The sequence below is a fragment of the Gavia stellata genome, chromosome 6 (genome assembly GCF_030936135.1).
Source record: "Gavia stellata isolate bGavSte3 chromosome 6, bGavSte3.hap2, whole genome shotgun sequence".
Lineage (NCBI taxonomy): Eukaryota > Metazoa > Chordata > Aves > Gaviiformes > Gaviidae > Gavia > Gavia stellata.
In genome coordinates, this window is record NC_082599.1 from 1778086 (window position 1) to 1797183 (window position 19098).

At 44.6% G+C, this 19098-nt stretch overlaps 1 protein-coding gene across 1 annotated transcript in view; it reads right to left on the bottom strand.

Moving 5' to 3' along the window:
• Positions 1-13459: 13459 nt before the first annotated feature.
• The window catches only part of PTH1R (parathyroid hormone 1 receptor), a 120035-nt gene continuing 114396 nt past the window's right edge, over positions 13460-19098 (bottom strand). Inside the window, exons 10-13 of the mRNA XM_009809043.2 lie at positions 18210-18304; positions 16124-16265; positions 14835-14876; positions 13460-13822 (exon numbers count right to left, since the gene is read on the bottom strand). Of these exons, the coding sequence (XP_009807345.1) occupies positions 13460-13822; positions 14835-14876; positions 16124-16265; positions 18210-18304 (642 nt within the window). The remainder of the gene's footprint in view (positions 13823-14834; positions 14877-16123; positions 16266-18209; positions 18305-19098) is intronic.

Below are 19098 nucleotides of genomic sequence, written 5' to 3' on the forward strand. Positions count from 1 at the left end.
TATTCCTTCAGGAGAGAAGGACTGCAGCAATATTGGAGGAGACTTGAATAGAAACCTTGCAAAATCAAGCTTGAAATTTAAGGTTGGAAGGGACCCTCCATTTAATTCCTTCTCAAACTAGTAGGAACTGTGCATCAAGTAGGAATGAGCAGCCTTTAAAAATCAGAGTTACAGGTTCCTGCTCTATAATGGTGATTTTGCTGCTTTGCCATCTCCCAAGCAGGCCATAAAGCACATTCAACAAGTATTACATGAGCTATTTTGATGCTGGAACTGATAAATATACTCCAGATAGACCCACAGAGCAGCCTAGTTGGCTCACATCCTACTGCATAGGTGGTCACAATTTACCACTCGATGAAGCCCTCCTCCCTCCCTCACCACACACACGCACAAACCCACTTGAAACGTGATTTGCAATACACCTGCTGCTTCAGATAAATCATTCACCATTGTTGCATCCAGTGTTCCTCCTACAGAAAATTTATACCGTACTGCATATAAAAACCAGCTGTTAGCACTTTGGCAGATATCAATCCTCCTCTTCTCCGAAGGGGTATTGCTTCCAAACAGACATAGTTTGGATTTAATTTCTCTTTCTTGCTCAAAATTTGGCTGCTTAGATGTCCTCTATTTTCCATGGGCAGATGAAGGTACTTCAGCAGAGCTAATATTACTTGTTAATCTTCGTGGCATTCAGTGGAGCACAGAGAAAATGGAAAATTCTTTGCAAAGTTTTTGTTCTTCGAGAGAGAACTGAAGAGATTTGGAACTGCCAATTGCTCAGCCAGCAGCAAACTGAGACTTCTGTTTCTCGTGGGGGAAAAATATGCATGTTTTTGTGTCAATTTACATGTCACTTGTTTATTTGTCTTTGATTTGGTATCACTACTTCCCTTTATAGGTTAACCTAGGTTGCATCTAAGCGCACTTAGCTCTCATCTGCCCCTGGTTGGGTTGAACTGTTGGCTCAAAGGGCAGAAGAGAGTTGGAGAGAAATCATCTTAACAGTGAGATTTCTGGCAGCATGGGTGGGAGTAGAATGGCTAAGCATCTAGGGGTATGCTTAGATGCTCACATTTGTGGTTCAGCCCAACTCCAGGCAGAATGCACCCAGCCCACCTTTGCTCTGCCAGCCCTTTGCACCACAATTCCACTGCAGGAAAATATCATACTGTGCCGGAAATCTTTCTTTCTGCTTCTCAGGCAAAATGATTCTGCCTAATTAGACATCCCGCATATGACCAACCTAGGAGCTGCCAACATCCCATGCTGCTCTTCACCTGCACCCATAAACGGCCCAGCATAGTGAACCTGCTACCCAAGCTACCCCAGCGTGGGGCGGTGGATAAAGTCACATTTTCTCTGGTTGATGATGCCTGGGAAGAAAGCAGCTGGGTGCTGTGGAACCAGCAAAGCAGGGCGTGCGCAGTTGGCATCAGCTGGTTTAATCCACCGTTTGTAGAGCATAGAAGGGCCCCAATCTCACGTAGGACTGTGTGAAGCAAGAGTCGCCACTAATTTGGGCCTCGTGCATAACAAAAATTGAGTGCTTAATTGTGTACTCTGAAACCATTTAGTTTTGGAATGGCTAAATGAGAGGGGAAAGATTACAGGAGGAATGAGTCCCAAAGAGTGCTTGAAAGTACTGAGCAGTATAGCCAGTGGGGATGACATTCTGTAAAGGTCTCCACCAGTTAGGTTTTACTGTGATTATATTTCATGCTGACGAGGAGCAGCATTAGCTTGTGCCCAGTTACAGCCTTCTCTCTCTGCAAGGGCAGTGCTCCAGGGAACCGCCCTGCATTGTTTGTGCCGTGCTGGATGAAGGCATGGCATAGCTGTGAAGGGAACGAGGCGCCCCTCATGACACTGATAGCCTGAGTGTATCAGCTGGCATGAGAGCATCCTTCAAAATAGCCACTGCAACCACATGAGAACAATAGAGCTAGAAGGCAGCGTGCTTTGGGACTAGGAAGAGAGAAAAGGGTGATTTGTCCAATTTGCCTTTTGCCACTGCTTTATTTTTGTTCTGTAATTTTCTACTGCATTCTCCAGCTGACCCTTTTACTCCAGTGAAAGTTAATGCAAATGATGTGGGAAACACTCAGTCTTAACATGAGATGAGGGGAAGGCTCAGGCTTACTGAGCTGCATCACGTTAGCCAACTGCACCAACTGTTAGCCACATGGTTGGTCATTTACCAGCTTGTATTGTGTCTGAAGTCATCCATGCTGTTCTTGGGAAGAATTGAGGCCAAGACACCTGGAGGAGGATGGGCTGCAGTGTGCTCTGTCCTGTTGCTCTCCACTCAGGTGAAAGAAAGCCTGGCTGAAAGCAAAGATTTGGGCTATACCCACCCTACCTCTAGGAAGATCCAGAGTCAAGGTTTGAATCTGTGAGCGAAGCTTGCTTGTGTGTACACAATGGGAATGGGATGGGAGTCAGACCTACTCCTGCATCACACCAAAGTGGCATTGTAGACACCCCCCTGGAATAAGTGTGAAGAGCTCTGTAAGGGTGAACACGTTCTGCAATGTGGTTGTTCTCTCTCCTGGATGTTATCTGATGTTGATGTTGAAGTCAGTGAATGGGATCAATACACTCAATCTATACAGAGGCCCATCTCACTTTCAGCCAAGACCCGCGGCGCTCCATCTGGAGCAAGCCTTTGTGCAAGTGCTTTTGGTTAGCAGTGTTCCCACTCCTTGCTGCTGGGACCCAAGTGCTTTTTGAAATCAGGCCAATCATTCAACGTTTATCCATTTAAAAGAGCAGAAAATGGTAACTCCCTGTTTCCACCTGTAGTCGTTGGCTGGCTTTCCTGAAAATATTGCTGGAACGTGACTGCTGCTGGAGTGGTGGTACACAGTCTACGGAGTGTATGCGATGTGCTAAACTTTGGGGCAAGGAACGCTTTTGCCCAATTCTTCCTCCTGTGCAAAGCACACTCTTGCATCAAAAGAAATACCATGACTAAACTCTGGGAGGAAAAGCCTTAAATTTCAGTAAATCAGTTTTCTTATTTAGAAGCTGTTAGAGCTAAACCATGCATAAGGAGAAGGTTGTCAGCAGTTGAATTAGCATGTCTCCAGAAGCTGCTGCCCAGCAGGAAGCATGGATGGAAACAGGTTTGTTCCTAGTGCTCCTGAAAATCACAAGCTTAAATGGGTATTTAAGCCACGCAGTGTAAGGTCTTCCCAAAGGGTTTCCAGAGCTCACTTCCATCTTTCTGTATCCTTAATGAACTGGAGGAGCTCATGGAGCTCCTTCCTCATGAACCCAGAGGAATACCTAACCCACGTCCATCTAAGGATTTTTGAGGCTCGGAGTTCTATAGGCAGGAAAAGACACAGAAGAAATACTTCATGAGAATCAATAAAGATTTCTTTTTATTTTAATTCCCTTTTACATACACCTGTGGTTTGTCATTTTCCGCTTGTTACTTTGGTCCATACAGAAAGCAGAAGTGGAGGAATGTAAACCAAATGCCTGCCTGACGACACACACAAGGCAATGTCCCCGTAACACATCATAGAAAGAAATCACAGTTTTGTCCTTTAGTTTTTCAGTTTTGTCCTTCTTCTGAAGTGAAACAAGGTCTTAAAAACCACTTCAGTGAAAGCGCTCGTGTTGGAGGGGGAAGAACACTCCCCACCTCCTTTCCCTCCTGCTCAGACTAGAAAAAAGGAGCCAGTATCTTGAAAACAGACTCCCTGGGCAGAGCCTGGCAGACCACTGGGAATGGCTGAGTCCTTTTTCTAATGCCCAGACCCCATCACTTCTGGTGACCACCATGGCTGGGTCACCCTGAAGTTGCTGAGACGAAGCAATGAGTTTTAGCAGCAGGTCTGACTCTTCGTGCATGCCCCAGCTCATGCAGATGGCAAGAGATCGACATCATGTTCCTGAACATGGGGATGGGTCAAGGGGATGGGTTTGGGTGATGGTGCTTGGCTATGCCTGTTCTTCCTCTTCTGCCACCAACTGAGTTTCCTCTCCCACCAGCTCTACCTCATAAAACCTGTCCTTTAAACATTTCACCTCTAACAACAAACGGCTTCTTGTTCATCCTTCCTTGCAGCTTTCAAGGAAGAATGCTTAATTTAGACAGAGAAAAATAAAAAGGTAAAAGCTTGGCCTGGCAAGAAGCACCCAGCTCTATATTTAGAAGGGCTCATGCTCTGGTTTAAATAGATGCTGCTTCTCTAGTGAAGTCATTGTTTTGTCTTCTGTTTTAGGTACCCGAGGTCTGCCTGTTTGGAGAACACCCTTCATTTAAACTTGTTTCAAGCAGTCTTTCAAGTGGATATTGTACCTCTATTTCAGAGGACGTAGGCCCTGGCATTTTGGAAACCCAGTGCACACTAATCCCATCTATCTCAAACATTTTAATCCCATGCCTTTTTCTAGCCAAATATCTACCACATCCTAAATCCCCACATGTAGAAGCTGATACCAATACAAAAGCCTGATGTTGTCACTCGTGAAGCATTTCAGGAAAGAATACTGCCACTCAGACCATCTTCTACCTCTTGATGTCTGCTTTCTGGTCGTGTAGTGCTATTGATCTAAAGACAAAAGACACCCTGAAATATGGGTGGCAAGTAAGGTTTTGGGAACAGGGGACGTGATTTATCTGAATCATTTCCCTATTCCTCTTCAGAATTTACCGGTGAAACCCACTCCGTAGACATTTTGGTGTCAATTTTCACGGGGCCAGGATTTCATCCCAAATTGATGCCAGCACACCTGTGTTGTTGCACACCACATCGCTAGCCCAGAATCATTAACCCTCAGTCTGAGGAAGAGAATCAAATACCATCAAATTCCTTAGTTAATGTGCCAGAAGAACAATTGCTACAGTCACAGGGAGGTTACTCTGTGGGACCCAGGAGAAATGGGTCTGAATTCCAGGTTCTCATGTTGAGGTTGTTCTAATTTACCGCTTTTTTCAGGTGAAAAAAGAAGGGAAAAGTGCCAGTGAGGAGGAAGAAGAAGAGAAAGTTGTACGGACTTTGCCCCCCTATTTGCTTTCTCAAGACTTCCCCTGTTTAGGAGAGAGCATAATTGTGCAATAGTCTACCTCTGTCAGATCTGTGCTGGGTAGGGAGGTCTGCCTGAAAAGAAGACAGATTTATAAGACTTCCTAATTACTTATGATCATCTGGGTCAGCTCTTCCATAACTTTTTCTTTTGTTCCTGGCTGCTGCCAGACTCCGAGCTGATTTCCAGCCCTGCCCTGCCTCACTGGAGTCTTGCAAATCCGTTCTGATTTAGGACAAAGCTTGTTGCACTCTGTTCTTGCGAACGCTGCCTTTGGCTCCCTCAGCTCATCAGTACTGAATACCACCAAGAGACGCGGTCAGAGAGGAGATGGCCCCAGGTGGGTGCAGTAATTACACCATGCCACAGATGCAAAGGCAGTTCAAGGGACAGTTCTGCAAGTCTGCCCCAAAGCAGCACTCATGTACCAACCTAGAGAAGGATGCAGAAACCACATGAGCAGATCAGAATATTAAACTTAAATTAAATGTAAACAAGAATATTTAATAGCAGTGTACCAGCCCTAACCCCAAGCCCTCTGAAGCCAGTGGAAAGACATTGCATGAGCTTTGCAGGTCACACTGAATGCCTCGAGATCTTCTATGAGCAAAATATGAGCGAGTTCAGTTGGAGGATGAAATGCTGTGCCAAGGTTTGCAAACCTTTCTCTGGTCCGTGGGAAAGGTTTCAGAGGAACCTTATTTAATATTTCTTTTAATGCTCCCCTGTGACATTCTTTTCCCCACTTGCCTCCCAAGTCCTGGCAAAATGTTATTATCTTGAACTTTGTATGCTGCGGGGCTAGCTTAAACCTGGAAGACAGCATGAAAACTTGGAGGATCTGAGTTCACATGCAAGTAGGATAGAAAAGAAAAGAAAGAAGGGGCTAAGAAAAATCCCTACCAATTGAAAGAGCTGAGTGTGGCTGAGTGACCACAGTGTATGGCAGTGGGGAGAACAGGATGGGAACAGATAAAACGGGATTGGTTTATGTGGCAGCTGATGCCTTGGGTGTCCTTTTATTTAATCCCAAACAGCAAGCCTGGTCTCTAATTCTCAGAGGAGTATTTCTGTAGCTAGAGTTGGAAGCTTTGTTTTAATTCCATTATGCAAATTGTACATGAGTCCTGAACTGTGGTCTAGATTCAGATCTGTTTTGCCTTGCCATTAGACTGAGTTAACTTGATTAACTTCAGTGGAGTAGCTCCTGCCTTCTGCCAACGAATATAAAATCAACCTCAGGTCTGTTTCTAACTGTCCAGCTTTGAACGACTCTGTCCGCTCATTATAGCTATTCTGACCACCACAGAGAACTCTGTTCACTTGGGAGAAGCCAGAAAGCCAGACACTGGGCAGACCCCATCAGAGCACTCAACAGAACCTGATGAAAAAAACAAAGGATAACTTATAATTACAATTTTATTGTTTATAATCCTTTTTAAGTGTAGCGTAAAGACAGCGGGTCTTTTTCTTGCTCTCTGTGCCCTTTTCTTACAAATTCACCAAGAACAAATGACTATTTTGACAGAGCAACCTTCCACCTCTGCCAGGGTACCTGTGCTCTGAGCCCGGTGTGATGGGTACGATGAGTCTAGGGCACTGTGCAGCTGATCCGAGCAAATCACATTCCTAACCCGATGCTCTGGATTGGCTTTGAAACTGAGAGTTGAGATTGGCTTCTAGCCATAACAAACCCCCCTTAATTTGCATTCAGTTAAAATGGAAAATTACATGCTTAACCAAGTTCTTTAAATAAGTTTTTTGGGGTTGTTTTGTAGGGCCAGTTTGGAAAAAAGAAGTTAAGTGTAGAGAAGGATTCCAACCAGTCTGAATTTGGGATTGATATAGAGGGTAGGGGTGTCCACCCTGCTGGTGTCCTTTTTGCGGGCTTCTCTACCTGCTGGGGGTAAGCAGCCTCAAAGATCTAAAACCATTGATGGTCCACCATCAGCCTAATTCTACAGGTGAAGTAGGTACATGGGAGTCTGCTAGCACTGATGTAAGATCATGTCTAAGTCCCAGCTTCAACTGCTGGACTCTCAGTAGAAGACACCTGCTCTAAAATCTCCAAAACCTCCTACAGACCAAAGAGCAGCCTGTGAAGATCACAGAATCACAGAATCACTAAGGTTGGAAAAGACCTGTAAGATCATCACATCCAACCATCAACCAACACCACCATGCCCATTAAACCATGTCCCACAATGCCTCACAATGTCTGTTAGAACTGAGTAAAGCAGCACCCTGATTAGGAGACCCTTTGCCTATTACAAGGCTTGATATACAGACAGCAAATTAATTTGGGGTTAACCACTAAATGAAACACGTTAGCAATCTTTCTGTTTCAGCACAAGATTGATGTCTCTGAGCTTTAAATGACCAGTAGCTTGTCACAGGCCAAGGTGGCTTCTGCGTTGCATGTCCATGCATGTCTCTCCATCCCAACTTATTCACAATGACCTGTGGGAGATTTCCTAATGAGAGGCCAAGGAGCACACGGAAACACCAAGGAGACCAGATTTCTGGCTCAAACTTTCTGGCCAACTGAGCATTATTGGGGGAAAAAAAAAAAAAAGAGATGCTAACCTGCATTTTTTTTTCTTTTCTTTTCCCTTTTGTTTTTTTCCTGAATAAAAGCAAATTCAATCTGCATTTCCCAAGTGATTTTTTTAGAACCACAGTGATGGACTGATGTTTTAGTATTCTTCAGTTATCATATGTCTTTGCAACAACCTCATCTCTGCTTTCTTTTCCTCTCCTACCTTTAGCTAAGAGCTAAGCTTGAGCTTTGATTTTATGAGAGGCCACAAAAATAGTTTGGGTTGAGCAGGAAAAGCCCAATAATTTTTATATGGCAGGATTTTCTGCCTCAAAACAAAATGTTCATTTGGGCCAACAGTATTTGCTGTCCGGCAGGTTCAACCTTTCACTTCCATGGGCAAAAACAGGAGAACTGCCTTCCAATGAATGTCTGCAGAGATGGACATGCTCTTTATTTTACTTATACAGTTTATGAACCATTATTTTTTCCACGCAAATCCAGACAGCCATGGCCAATCATGATGAAAATTTATATATAGGGTCTCTTTCACAAACTAATTTCCTTTACAATTTAATATTTTTCTCATTTCAAGACACCCTAGAGGAATGAGATATAAAGTCTACTCTGTCTGGAGAATCACACTGGATACTTGAAAAGCTCTGTACCTCGCCAGGGATATCATATACGTCCTCTGTTTACTCTGCAGAACATGGCAGCCCATCAGCAAAAGCAGTAAAAATAATAATAACAAAAAAATCAAACAGCAAACCTGTTCCAGCGTGAACATTGTTGAAAAAAGCCGATTATCCTAGACCTGCCTCAGGGTGCAGCATGATCTCTTCCCTAGCAGGTGCTGTCAGCAGGGAGGTGGCATGGTGAAGACCTACATTAACCTGCCCATGGCCTTTAAACAAAGCTTCCTCACCTGCCGAGCAGTTTACAGCTTGCAGTCATCACTGCAATGCCAATTTGTGACACAAGATATACAGTTGAGGAGCCGCTACCCCCCCAAGTTTGGATAATACTGCCCCAGATATTTTTTTTTGTTGTTTTGCTTCCTGTTACAGCTAAAACATCATAAAATTCAGATAAGGCCAGAAAGAGAGGATGCGAACTGCATTACTGCTGCGTAACTTTCCATGACAAGGCACAGACTGGTCTTCAGCAAACTCATGGGCACCAACAGGTGGAAAAAAGCACATACACCGATAAGAAGCAATGTTGCACATGAAAAGACTTCACAGGTTCATAAAACCTCTCCCTTAAAGGTCAACTCTTAAAGTGCTTTCTCTCGTTTCATGCAGTCCTATCTCAGGTGAAAGAGTCATTGACCATAGTGAGAGATTCAGATGAGTTATGGGATATACTGACCACTCTCCTCATCGCCAGTAATTCTGCTTGAAGCTTTCTAGGTGGTAGGTGTGCAGAAAAATCAGCCAGCTAAAAAGCAACAGAACCAACCTATAAATGAGGTGTCTTAACCTCTTGAAACAACAGAACCTGAAATTTAAAAACTTTTAAGCCAGACATTGAGTTTGTCAAAACAATAAACAGGAATAAAAAATTGGAGATCTTCCCTCTTAATGTATTTTCACAGTTTAAAAAATAGAAAATTCTTACCAGCACTGTGGATATTCTACGACCTTCAGCCAATTGCCCATAAACAGACAAACAAAGCCAACCTCTGGCTGAAGAGTTCAATTTTGGGAGATCTTTGTGAGCTGTTTTGGCTCTAATATGTACCAGACAAGAAGAAGCAGAGTTGAGGAATGGTAAGGAATAGGACAAGACATGATCTCATCTGAACCAAGACCAAGCAGCATATAGAAGGTGTAAAAACACGCATCTGCACATATCCAGGCAAAGAAGAAATGACAAGGCTGCTGCCAAAAGTCATCCTTCAGAAACACAAGGCTGAGGAACATTTAACAGCTCTGTGTCCATCCAGAAAAGAGGTAGATCAAATAGGAAGGACTCAAGAGGAAAAGTAGACTGTGCTGCTGTGGATGGGAATAGAAGAGGTGCGGGGCTGGTACCATGAGATGAACCTGCCAGGGGGTGACATTCCCTGCTCAAGTCTAGCATCTACACGGCACTGGAGAAGAGGACACCCATCCAAAAGGTGGGCAAGGAGATTCCTCCCCATGTGAGCCGGTCACCTGGGATATTGCAGTGCACAGCTTGACCTGTGAGAAGTGAGAGGGTCTACAGGACTCCTGAGCATTGCCAGCTGCTTTACAGGATGGGAAGAAAAGAGTCACAAAGCTGTCACCATGGAGGAGGGAAAACTAGAAAAATACAGGCAATCACAGACAAAGGCATCCTCACCTCACCACTTTTCTGTTTCCTGTGGCCTTCAGAGCTATGTCTCCACTAGTAAATCAGACAGGAGGGGAACTGTCACCCCAGGTGGACTCAGACCTTTGGGTGGGGATAAACTGTCCTTGAGAAATGCCCACATCTCCTGAGGATGGAGAAAGCAAAGGTGAGCCCACTCTGAAGCTAGAGGCTTTGGCTAAGCTCCAGCAGGACCACTCTGCCTGCCCTCCCAGGGCAAATCGCAACCGCAAATTCTGGTTCCTTCTCTGTTTCTAGGCATCACAGCTCTGCTCCCTTCCTTACTAAAATCAGTGGAGGATGTCTTTGGATCTCTAGCTAATAGATCGTGGCTTAGACACTCAATCAAGGGTTTGTGGTCAGCCCAGGAAAGATAGGAACAGGCTTTGACAAATGCACAGTCTGCTGTGCCTTAATGGCAGCATTATTCCCCTGTTTTGGTATCAGCCTTCTTCCAATTTTTGCATGAATATTGTTCATGCACATGACAGAAAAAAAAAATCTGTTATGTATGATTTGTAATTGAAAGGATTAAGAAAATATTTCTTCCCCTGTACATCCCTTGTGCACGTAATTTTTATCTATGTTTAACAATACTTTTTAGACATTTATTCTAAATAATCCAGTGATGAATGCATTTCAGTGAGGGCTGCATCTTATGAGGGATGTTGTATTTGTTTATAAATAATTTTATGGCTTTTGCTAATTCCTTGAACTTTGCTAAGTGATTGTCAAACATGTTATTAATCTTGAGTTCTCAGTAACCAAGACAAGCAAATAGTGAGTCACTGGTGTGTTTTTTTTTTTTTGTCTTTTTTTTTCTTTGTTCCAGCAGTGAAATGATACCAAGAAATTTCTTTGAGCGAGAAAATCAGGAGGGTCATTGCATCTACTTGGCAGGATTTAAGCATAACGTACTCCTGGAAGGGTGGAAAGCCAGAGCCAGCATATTCAGTGTTCTTCTCTCTCATTGGCAGTTCAGCCACATGGGATGCTAAATAACGCAGCTGTACACACTCTGACAGCCGACTGTTTATAACTTCTGCCCCCTTTGATTGCCTCCAGAAGCCATACCAGCATCTGCGAGGAGAAGGCGAGCAGTGAGTGTAGCTGGACTGACCCAGATTTCTGCAGAGCTGGTTAGCTCTCCGTGCCAAACTTTCACTAGACTTGACTTCTCTTGCAAGATTACTTAATTTCTCTGTAATACTATTGTTAGTATTGTTGTATGAATAACAACAACAATAGTAGCAACAGCGCATGAAAAAAGATTATTCTTTGAAAAACCTGACATTTCAGTAGCTGCCATTTGGTGGTAAATGCTTATGATGAGTTTTGACTTATTCTAATGACACAAACCAAAAAGAACACCACAAATAAATACTGGCTTTTAAAGTCCTGCTCATGTGTGTCTGCAGCTGGTGGAGAGGTGCTTCAGTGCCTGACAGAGGACGGCCTCTCAGCCACCATGTCCCCTACCAGGTCTGAATCCAAAACTCAGAGGTGCCGAGGGGAGGAGGTTTTTCCCTTGACTCCACTGGGAAGTTAGTCCTTAATTTGCCCTCAGAAGACCAGCTGATTGCAGTGACTGGATGCATCTCAGAAGTGCTGGTTGATGTGACATGGCAGCTCTATCTAAAGGATCAGGATAGAGTGTAGATTATCCCATTGGCCCCACCTGCATCGTAAGGGACTTCTGCAAAGTTGCCCAATACCTCTTTCCTATTCCACTTGAGTAACAGCCAGGTGAGGTCAAAATGCTTCAGGTACTAGAAACTTGCCAAGAAGGAAAAAAAAGAAATAAGAAAAAAAAAGCACCATGAGGAGCTGACTCCTAGACTGCAGCAAGGGAATAGTGATGTTATGACAGGGGCTGAAGAGAGAGTCCAGTCCAGCTCCTTCCTCTGGGGAAGCACGTGCTGCAATAGGAAGTTTGGTCACTGTTCCTAATTTCCCACTTTTGGGCAATTCTGTATCATGCTTGGAAACTGGCAGAGATCCTTCGCTGGATGCTCAGCTGGTGTGAAATAGCCCCAGCACACTGTTGGCCAACAAGGATGGTACCTCTTTGTTGCTGCTGAAGACATGAGGTGTGTCAGAAAATGACCTTTTGGCACACCTTGCAAAAACCACCAGCAAGGGAAACTCTGCACACTGACAAAATCTCCCTGGTCTCTTCTGTAGGAAGGAGGCATTTCCTTGTGCCCTTCCCTTCGGAGGCAACCGCAATAGCATTTCCTCATCTGAGCATCTCTAGGCCAACTCAATGACTTTGGTTGAAGTTAGACTTGTTTACACCAGCTAAGAGTCTGACCTGGTGTACATATGTGTGTGTGTGTGACCAAAAATACAAAGAACAAGAAAGTTCAGAAGATGTTCAGAGGGAGACCATCCATGAGCAATCCCTGTGCTTTTGTCCAGCGAATTTTGCCTTTGGATCTCATAAGGACAGGTTTGTCTGGCTGTATCAAGCAGCTTGTGCTTCTGGGTGATACAGGAAGATTGTTGATGGAGTCTTGCTCCTCACAAGGGTTTGGACTAGTGAGAAAAAGCAAATTCAAAGGGCAGAACGAGAAGCAATTTAGAGGTTTAAAAAATGACAGAAGGCTGTTTCCATGAGCACCCACAAAAAGGGAGGGCTGAGTTAGCTACCCTCTGAACTGATTTTAGCCACACACATGCACAGGCACACATACCCAAGATCTGCAAATCCCCCACCCTGCCTCAACCCACTTGGTGGGCCCCTCTCCATTGCCGCATCTGGAAGAACAAAAAAGTCGCACATTCTGATAACCACATTTTCCATCCTAAAATTGCACTGGTTTCTGGCTTGCTGCTGGGGCTCGGGTCAGGACTCTTCTGCTTGCATCCAGCAGCCATGAGCTGTTAACCCTCCCCACCCCAGAGGAGCATTTTGCCAAGGAGTGAGATTGCCCGAGGGAAGAACATGCGACCAGTGGTACCTAGGTGTCCGCGTTGAGTGCTTGTCTGCAAGACCGGGCAGCTATGACCCCCAAAGGGTCTTGATCAGTGTTGTGTGTGTTACCAGGCAGACCTTACAGGGAAAGAGCAAACCAAACTGAAGACGCTGATGCCCGGGGTGGCTTGTACCCTCACAAGAAGATGGCACTGTACACTCCCCGCAAGACTCTTGCTTTACTGGGTGAGACTCCTGTCCTCCTTGGCTGCCCACGCTCTCCAAGAGGTCCAAGGACCACGTGCTGCTTTGCAACCCTCCCTTGCGAACTCTCAGTATCTCTGTTGTTCAGCCGGTAGCAAGGCCCACGGGTCTGGATAGCCCTGCCTCCGTTAACACCAGGGAGACTTAGATCACTGAGTATATGTATGTGATCAACAGCTGGCCACATTGGTGGCTCATTTGTTTTTCCCATATAACTTAACCTCTCGTTCCATAGAACAGAGAAACTGTATGGAAACCCTTGGCATCCGATGCGTGGCCTGATATTCTTTTGCCCACTAAATGCTCTCCAGGAACCTTTTTCATCCTTTTGCTTCTTTTTTCTCTTCCTCTCTTTACATCACCGTCTCTCTTTCTTCTTCAACAAGTACTGTGGGTCTGTCTCCATCGTAAAGTCCAGAGCCGTTCAGGTACTCCTCATCTTTGTTGTACTGCTCTGGTCCAGAAGAAGGCATAGAGTTTTCAGAAATGGAGCCATTTTTTACATAACCTGGCAAATTCCGGTGTCCATTGAGGGTCCCTGGTATAAGTCTCGTATTGAGATGGAGGGCAAGTGCCCCTCTTGTGGCTACATTTGTGATGCTGGTGTGGGAAACCATTGGTCCATAACTGTAGGTTGTGCTCCCACTTCGTGCTTTCCTTTTAAAGTCAAGTGCTAATGTCCACCTGCTCCATGACTTCTTTATTTCTGCTTGGACCTGAGAGAAAAAGGGAAAAAAACCCCCATGAGTGGGAGGAGAGAGGGGCAGAGAGTCATCAGAAGGAGGTATTATCCACAGACAGAATGGGTGAGGAACTCTTTGGTGTGTGAAATTGGAAAGAACAGTAAATTCCTGTTAAATCTGCCCTTTCCAAATGAAATATTTGACATTGGGAAGCTTGAATGCCTGAAAACATCTAACTGAAAATATGGGTTAACTCCTCCCAGGGTTAAGGGAGACTGAGCAGCACACCCAGGAGTGAGTCATCTCAATGTACCATGAGCATCAAGTACAAGTGGGATGATCCACCTTCAGAGGTGCCTGAGTCACTAGAAATTTCCTCTAGAAAGGAGTCGGCTGACTACTTTAGACTGAGTATCCCACTTTTAGGTGGCTAAAGTTAGGGTGAGATCAATTCCTCTTATGGTATGGATTTCACCTTGGTTTTATGCTGTAGAAGATAAGCAGTATATTTGTAGTTGCATTTCCCCTTAAAATCCATAAACTTAAGCCAAACCAGCCTTATGCTGGCCTGTGAAAGTAGCTCTGTTCTTTCATGGTGTGCATCTGCTGACCATCTAGTTTCTTAGTTTGCAGCCATAGAGGGAATTAGTGGAAACAAAGACGTTAAAGCATATCACCCTGGAAATAGCGAAAAAGGTCAAAAAAGCCTGGACAATCAAAAGATCTCGCTGGTTAGGCAACCACTTTATCAATCTGCCTTTCTTCCTGCCACAGATCTGAAATTAAGCAACAATAAACAGCACTTGTGCTGGGAAAAGAAAAGAAAAAATACATTTTTTGTTCTCCATTAGCTACTTTCAGTAGCTCATTTATTGGTGACTTATTGACCTAGATATCTTACATGACCAAAACTGAGGGTATGAACTTTCTATGTGGACACATCTTCCACTGAGTGCAAAACAGGGTTGTGTCTCTACCACCCTAACATCTGTGTGTGGAACTAACCTAACAAAGGAGGGAAATAATTAAGAAGCTGGTAACTTACCTCTCCATTGCAAAAACAGTATATGATGGCAACAAAAAATCCCTAGAAGGAAGAAGAAACAACATATGAATGTTAATCTTGCTATATGTGAGTATCTTTCTCCTGATGGGGCTGCCCAGTGTCCCTGTGTTCGTCTGAAATCAAGGACATTCATAATAAGCTGTATATAATATGCGTAAGAAACCTTGCATTGTTCAGTAGCGCATGAGAGACAGATAAACACAGACATTTCCCTGCAGACTAGTGACAAAGTAGGTAAACTATATAAGCCCTCTGGGTCATGGTTTAGCTAACAGATCTATTTTTACCCCCAGATCTTTTGCAAAGGTTCTGAGATGGTGATGAGTGCCTGGGAAGGTGGTGGGATGTCCCTCACTGGAGGTGTTTACGAACTTATCGGATAAATATTTCCAGTATTTTACACGTAGCTGATCCTGCTGCAGGATGGGAGGGTGGAAGATGGTCTTGATGGGACTTTTCCAGCCCTGATTGCAAGTGGGGCAGCCCATGTGTGGGGCAGAACTGGCTGAGTGGCATCAGCAAAGGAATTCAGATGTGAGCAAACCACCTACATCTTTTTGTTGGCCAATAGTTTACCCAGGTGTTGCTGAGGTCACCTGCTATTTTATCCCATCTGCACCCAACAGGAATTGTGGAAGCATATGAATGCAAGCTTCGTCCCCATCGCCCTTACAATTTCTCTAAACTGTCATCTGGCCAGACCCATTGTCCACCTTTCATCATCCATGCTGGTCAACCATGACGATAGGTAGCAGCAAGCGAGCCAAAAGTTAATCTCTCAGGGAAGGGTGTGCAGTGACGATCAAACATTGCTCTGCTTGTAGAGTTGCATATTCTTGCTGCTGTGTCTTATACAGGACCAGTCCTGTAACTGAACCTGCCTTTTGCTCAAACCTAGAACTGGGGAATCCATTCACAGGACTGAAAGACAACTTGGGACAAGCAAATTGGAAGCTAATGTGAAACAACATGACTCTGTGGATCTCTACCAGCTTACATCTAACCTGGATCTGAAGGGATTTATTTTGTGGGGCAAGTTATCTTTCAATAGGAACATTTTTTTTGTTGGACACACTGAACCTTTATACGTTGGGTTTTGCAAATATAAAACATACTTGATGCTAAAATACTGTCAAATCACCTTGTGAATGAAATCTGGTGTATGGTAAAAACAGCCCTGCTTCAAAAGACAGCCTCGCACTCTCATTTCCCTCCTCTCCCCATTGACTTTCCCACTGTTTGCCCCCACAGTTTAACAGTTACAATACCTGGAAAGAGTTGAACAGCATTTCATAGTGCATTTGAACTTGCCAAAGAATCCCTGACACATCTGTGTATGGCATAGCCATGAAAACAATATAGTGAACGCCAAACAGAGGCATAAGGACGAGGGTAGATTTCAGCAGCTTCCTGCAGCAATAAGGAAAAAGAAAGACACAGAGGATATCAGTGGATGGAATGAACCTCCCAGCCAGGCTCATCCACCTCATACCTTGGACACAAGTCTTACGGCATTTCTTTCTTGCTCACATGCCCCCTTGGCTAGGCTTGGCTATCTTACATTTACACCGGCACTGTGTTCACCTGCGATTCCGAACTGTTGCTTCTCTTATGGCATGTGACACAACCAGTCCATCCTCCAGCATGTCTTGTGCTGGTCTAACACTCTCCACATGCATGCCCCCACGTGATGCTGCTGTAGGTACTGGAGATGAAGACACTGAGATGCCTTTTTCAGCCTCAGACTATCCCCAGCTTTGGGTCAGGATCATGGGTAGGGGGTGGAAGGGTGACTGGAAAGAAATGTGTGCTGCTGCTTCCAGCCCTCAGCCTCTGACTGGCACTAAATCCCCTTGTCCCTAAAGGATGGTTCTTCTTCAACTTATGACTGGACACGGTCCTATACAACCTACAGTAGCTGACCCTGCTTGAGCAGGGGAGGTTGGACTAGATGATCTCCAGAGGTCCCTTCCAACCTCAACCATTCTGGGATTCTGCCTGCCTATCGAGGCAAGACATGAAGGTCCACCCTGGGTTAGTGCCTCCTGTGCAATGAGTAGGGCTGGTGGAGAGCGAAGTGCATCTAGGAGCAGGATTGTTCCAGATATTGAGGGGAAGGGGATGGTGTGCTATGACGTAAGCAGGAGGTGAAGACTCTTAGGAGGTGCTTTGGACTGCAGTATCACCTGGAAAGCTCCTATTTAAAGAAGAAGCTCCATCTCAGCGTGAGACCAACGTTGAGGGCTGGGGAGAGGCACAATACAACCCCGAGTACTTGGCTGGGTTTGCTCCTGAGGGAACCAGCCTTGCCTGGAAGTGATGCTAATTGAAGGATTAACCCTTCTGCCAAGAGTTACAGCAAGTCACCAAGTGCAGGCAATTATTGAGAAGGGCAGACATCACTACCAGAAAGACTTGGTGCCTCCTCTGTCCAGCAACTGGAAACCACTGAGGGAATTTAACACATTAAAAGGAGAAGGCCACATCCAAACCATAATTAATAGCAAGCTTCAGCCAGGGAGAAATAAACAAATAGATAAATCAGAGCCCTGACAGGGCAGCAGAGAAAAATGGAGAGGTGTTTTCCTGCCAAATCTCATTCCTGCTTCAAATGAAACGTCTTGTGTTTGCAGAGTGAGATGGTAGCAATGAGCTCATGGTTTGCAGCCCAAATCATTCTGCTCTCCCCCCTCTGCATGTGTCACGCTGGTCAGTCCAGCTCAGGAGATTATGAGAAGCCTCAGGAGCTCTCAAGCAGCTGAGGTGTCTCAGCAATCTGCTTTTTCTTTCCAATTTTGACCATGCTACAAATATCCTAAATTATCAAGAGAGAAGAGCTGGCAGAACAAAGGAAAACAAAACAAACAAGGGAAGGCCAGATTTCCATTAAAGAGTCAGGAATCTTTTTTCATTTCAGCAAAAGCACTGAAACACCAGCTGAAGGGCAGATTGAACAAATAGACCAAGTTTTACAAAGCACAGGAGGGAAATAAATAGAAATAAATAAATTGGTACAAGGTTTAGGGGCTTCAACAGCATAAGCAATGCTTTTATTTTTGCGCTCTTGGTTCAAGGCCAGCACAGTCACTTCCAAACTGGCTGAAGAGACCAAATTCTTCTCTTTAACCTATGAGGCAGGTTCCTCAGGTTGGATTTGAAAGGCTTAGGAGATGTTTAAGCTGCTGTTGATTCATTCTGCATTATCAGACTTGGAAGACAGCATTCTTCTCACCTTATTTTAGGTGTCTACAGTGTAGACACCATGAATTAGTCACCCTGGGCTCCCGCTGTAGTCAAGGAGGTGAAACAGGAACTTTGACTTCTCCCAAGAAGTGGAGAGGGTATGTGACTCACCTGTACTGTTGTCTTGAGTCACACCTCCCTGCATTCGTCTCTCGTAGCTTGGTTGCTAGGACTCTGATAATATTGATAAAAAGAATAAAATTTACCTGGAAGAGGTGGAGGAAAAAAAAAAAAACCAAAGAAAGGATAACTGTTAAAAAAGATCCAGATGATGATAGTGTTGTTTAGTCAATGCTTTCCCCAAGATGAGTTAAGGGGCTGTGGCAGTGACGTGATCATGCTGTGTATGAAGCCTCTCCTGGGAGAGCTTGTCCTGTGGAAGGGATGAGCTCCCCAGGAAAGACCCAGTGGAATCTAGTCAGCTGTGTTTAACCCAAATGGTTGAGAGAGAGGAGGGAATGGCTTTCTCTGAGAAGGTGGGGGCATCTCACATGGAAACACCTACATCTGAGCTAGCCAGCCCAGCAGACACCTGATAACTGGATATGATATCAATATATAAGGCAGTGCTTAGCAGGCGTTTTGAGGTATGGACTACAAGACAACTCTCAGTATTTTTTACATCATCTTTTTTAAAAACTCGACACAGTGATATGGGTCATTTTCATGGCCTCATAAATCTCTCAAACTTAGTTTGGGGTCTAGGAAGCAGACTGAAATTAGTTTATATTTGCCTCTGCAGCCCATCCGAGACTAAGGCTAAAAGAAGCATTAGTAGGATTCTTTTGCATATTTCCAAGCGCAAAAGGAAAGAAGAGCAAGCAAACTGCACCATGACAAAGACACAGAGTAGACCGAACTAGAGACGACAGATCAAGAATGCAGAAGGGCAATATAACTATAAAGCTTCTGTTGTACATCTACTGCTCATTCTCCCTCTGGAGGGGTGTTTAGTATGGACCAGATAAGGACAGTAAGGAAGTGATATCTACTTCCTATG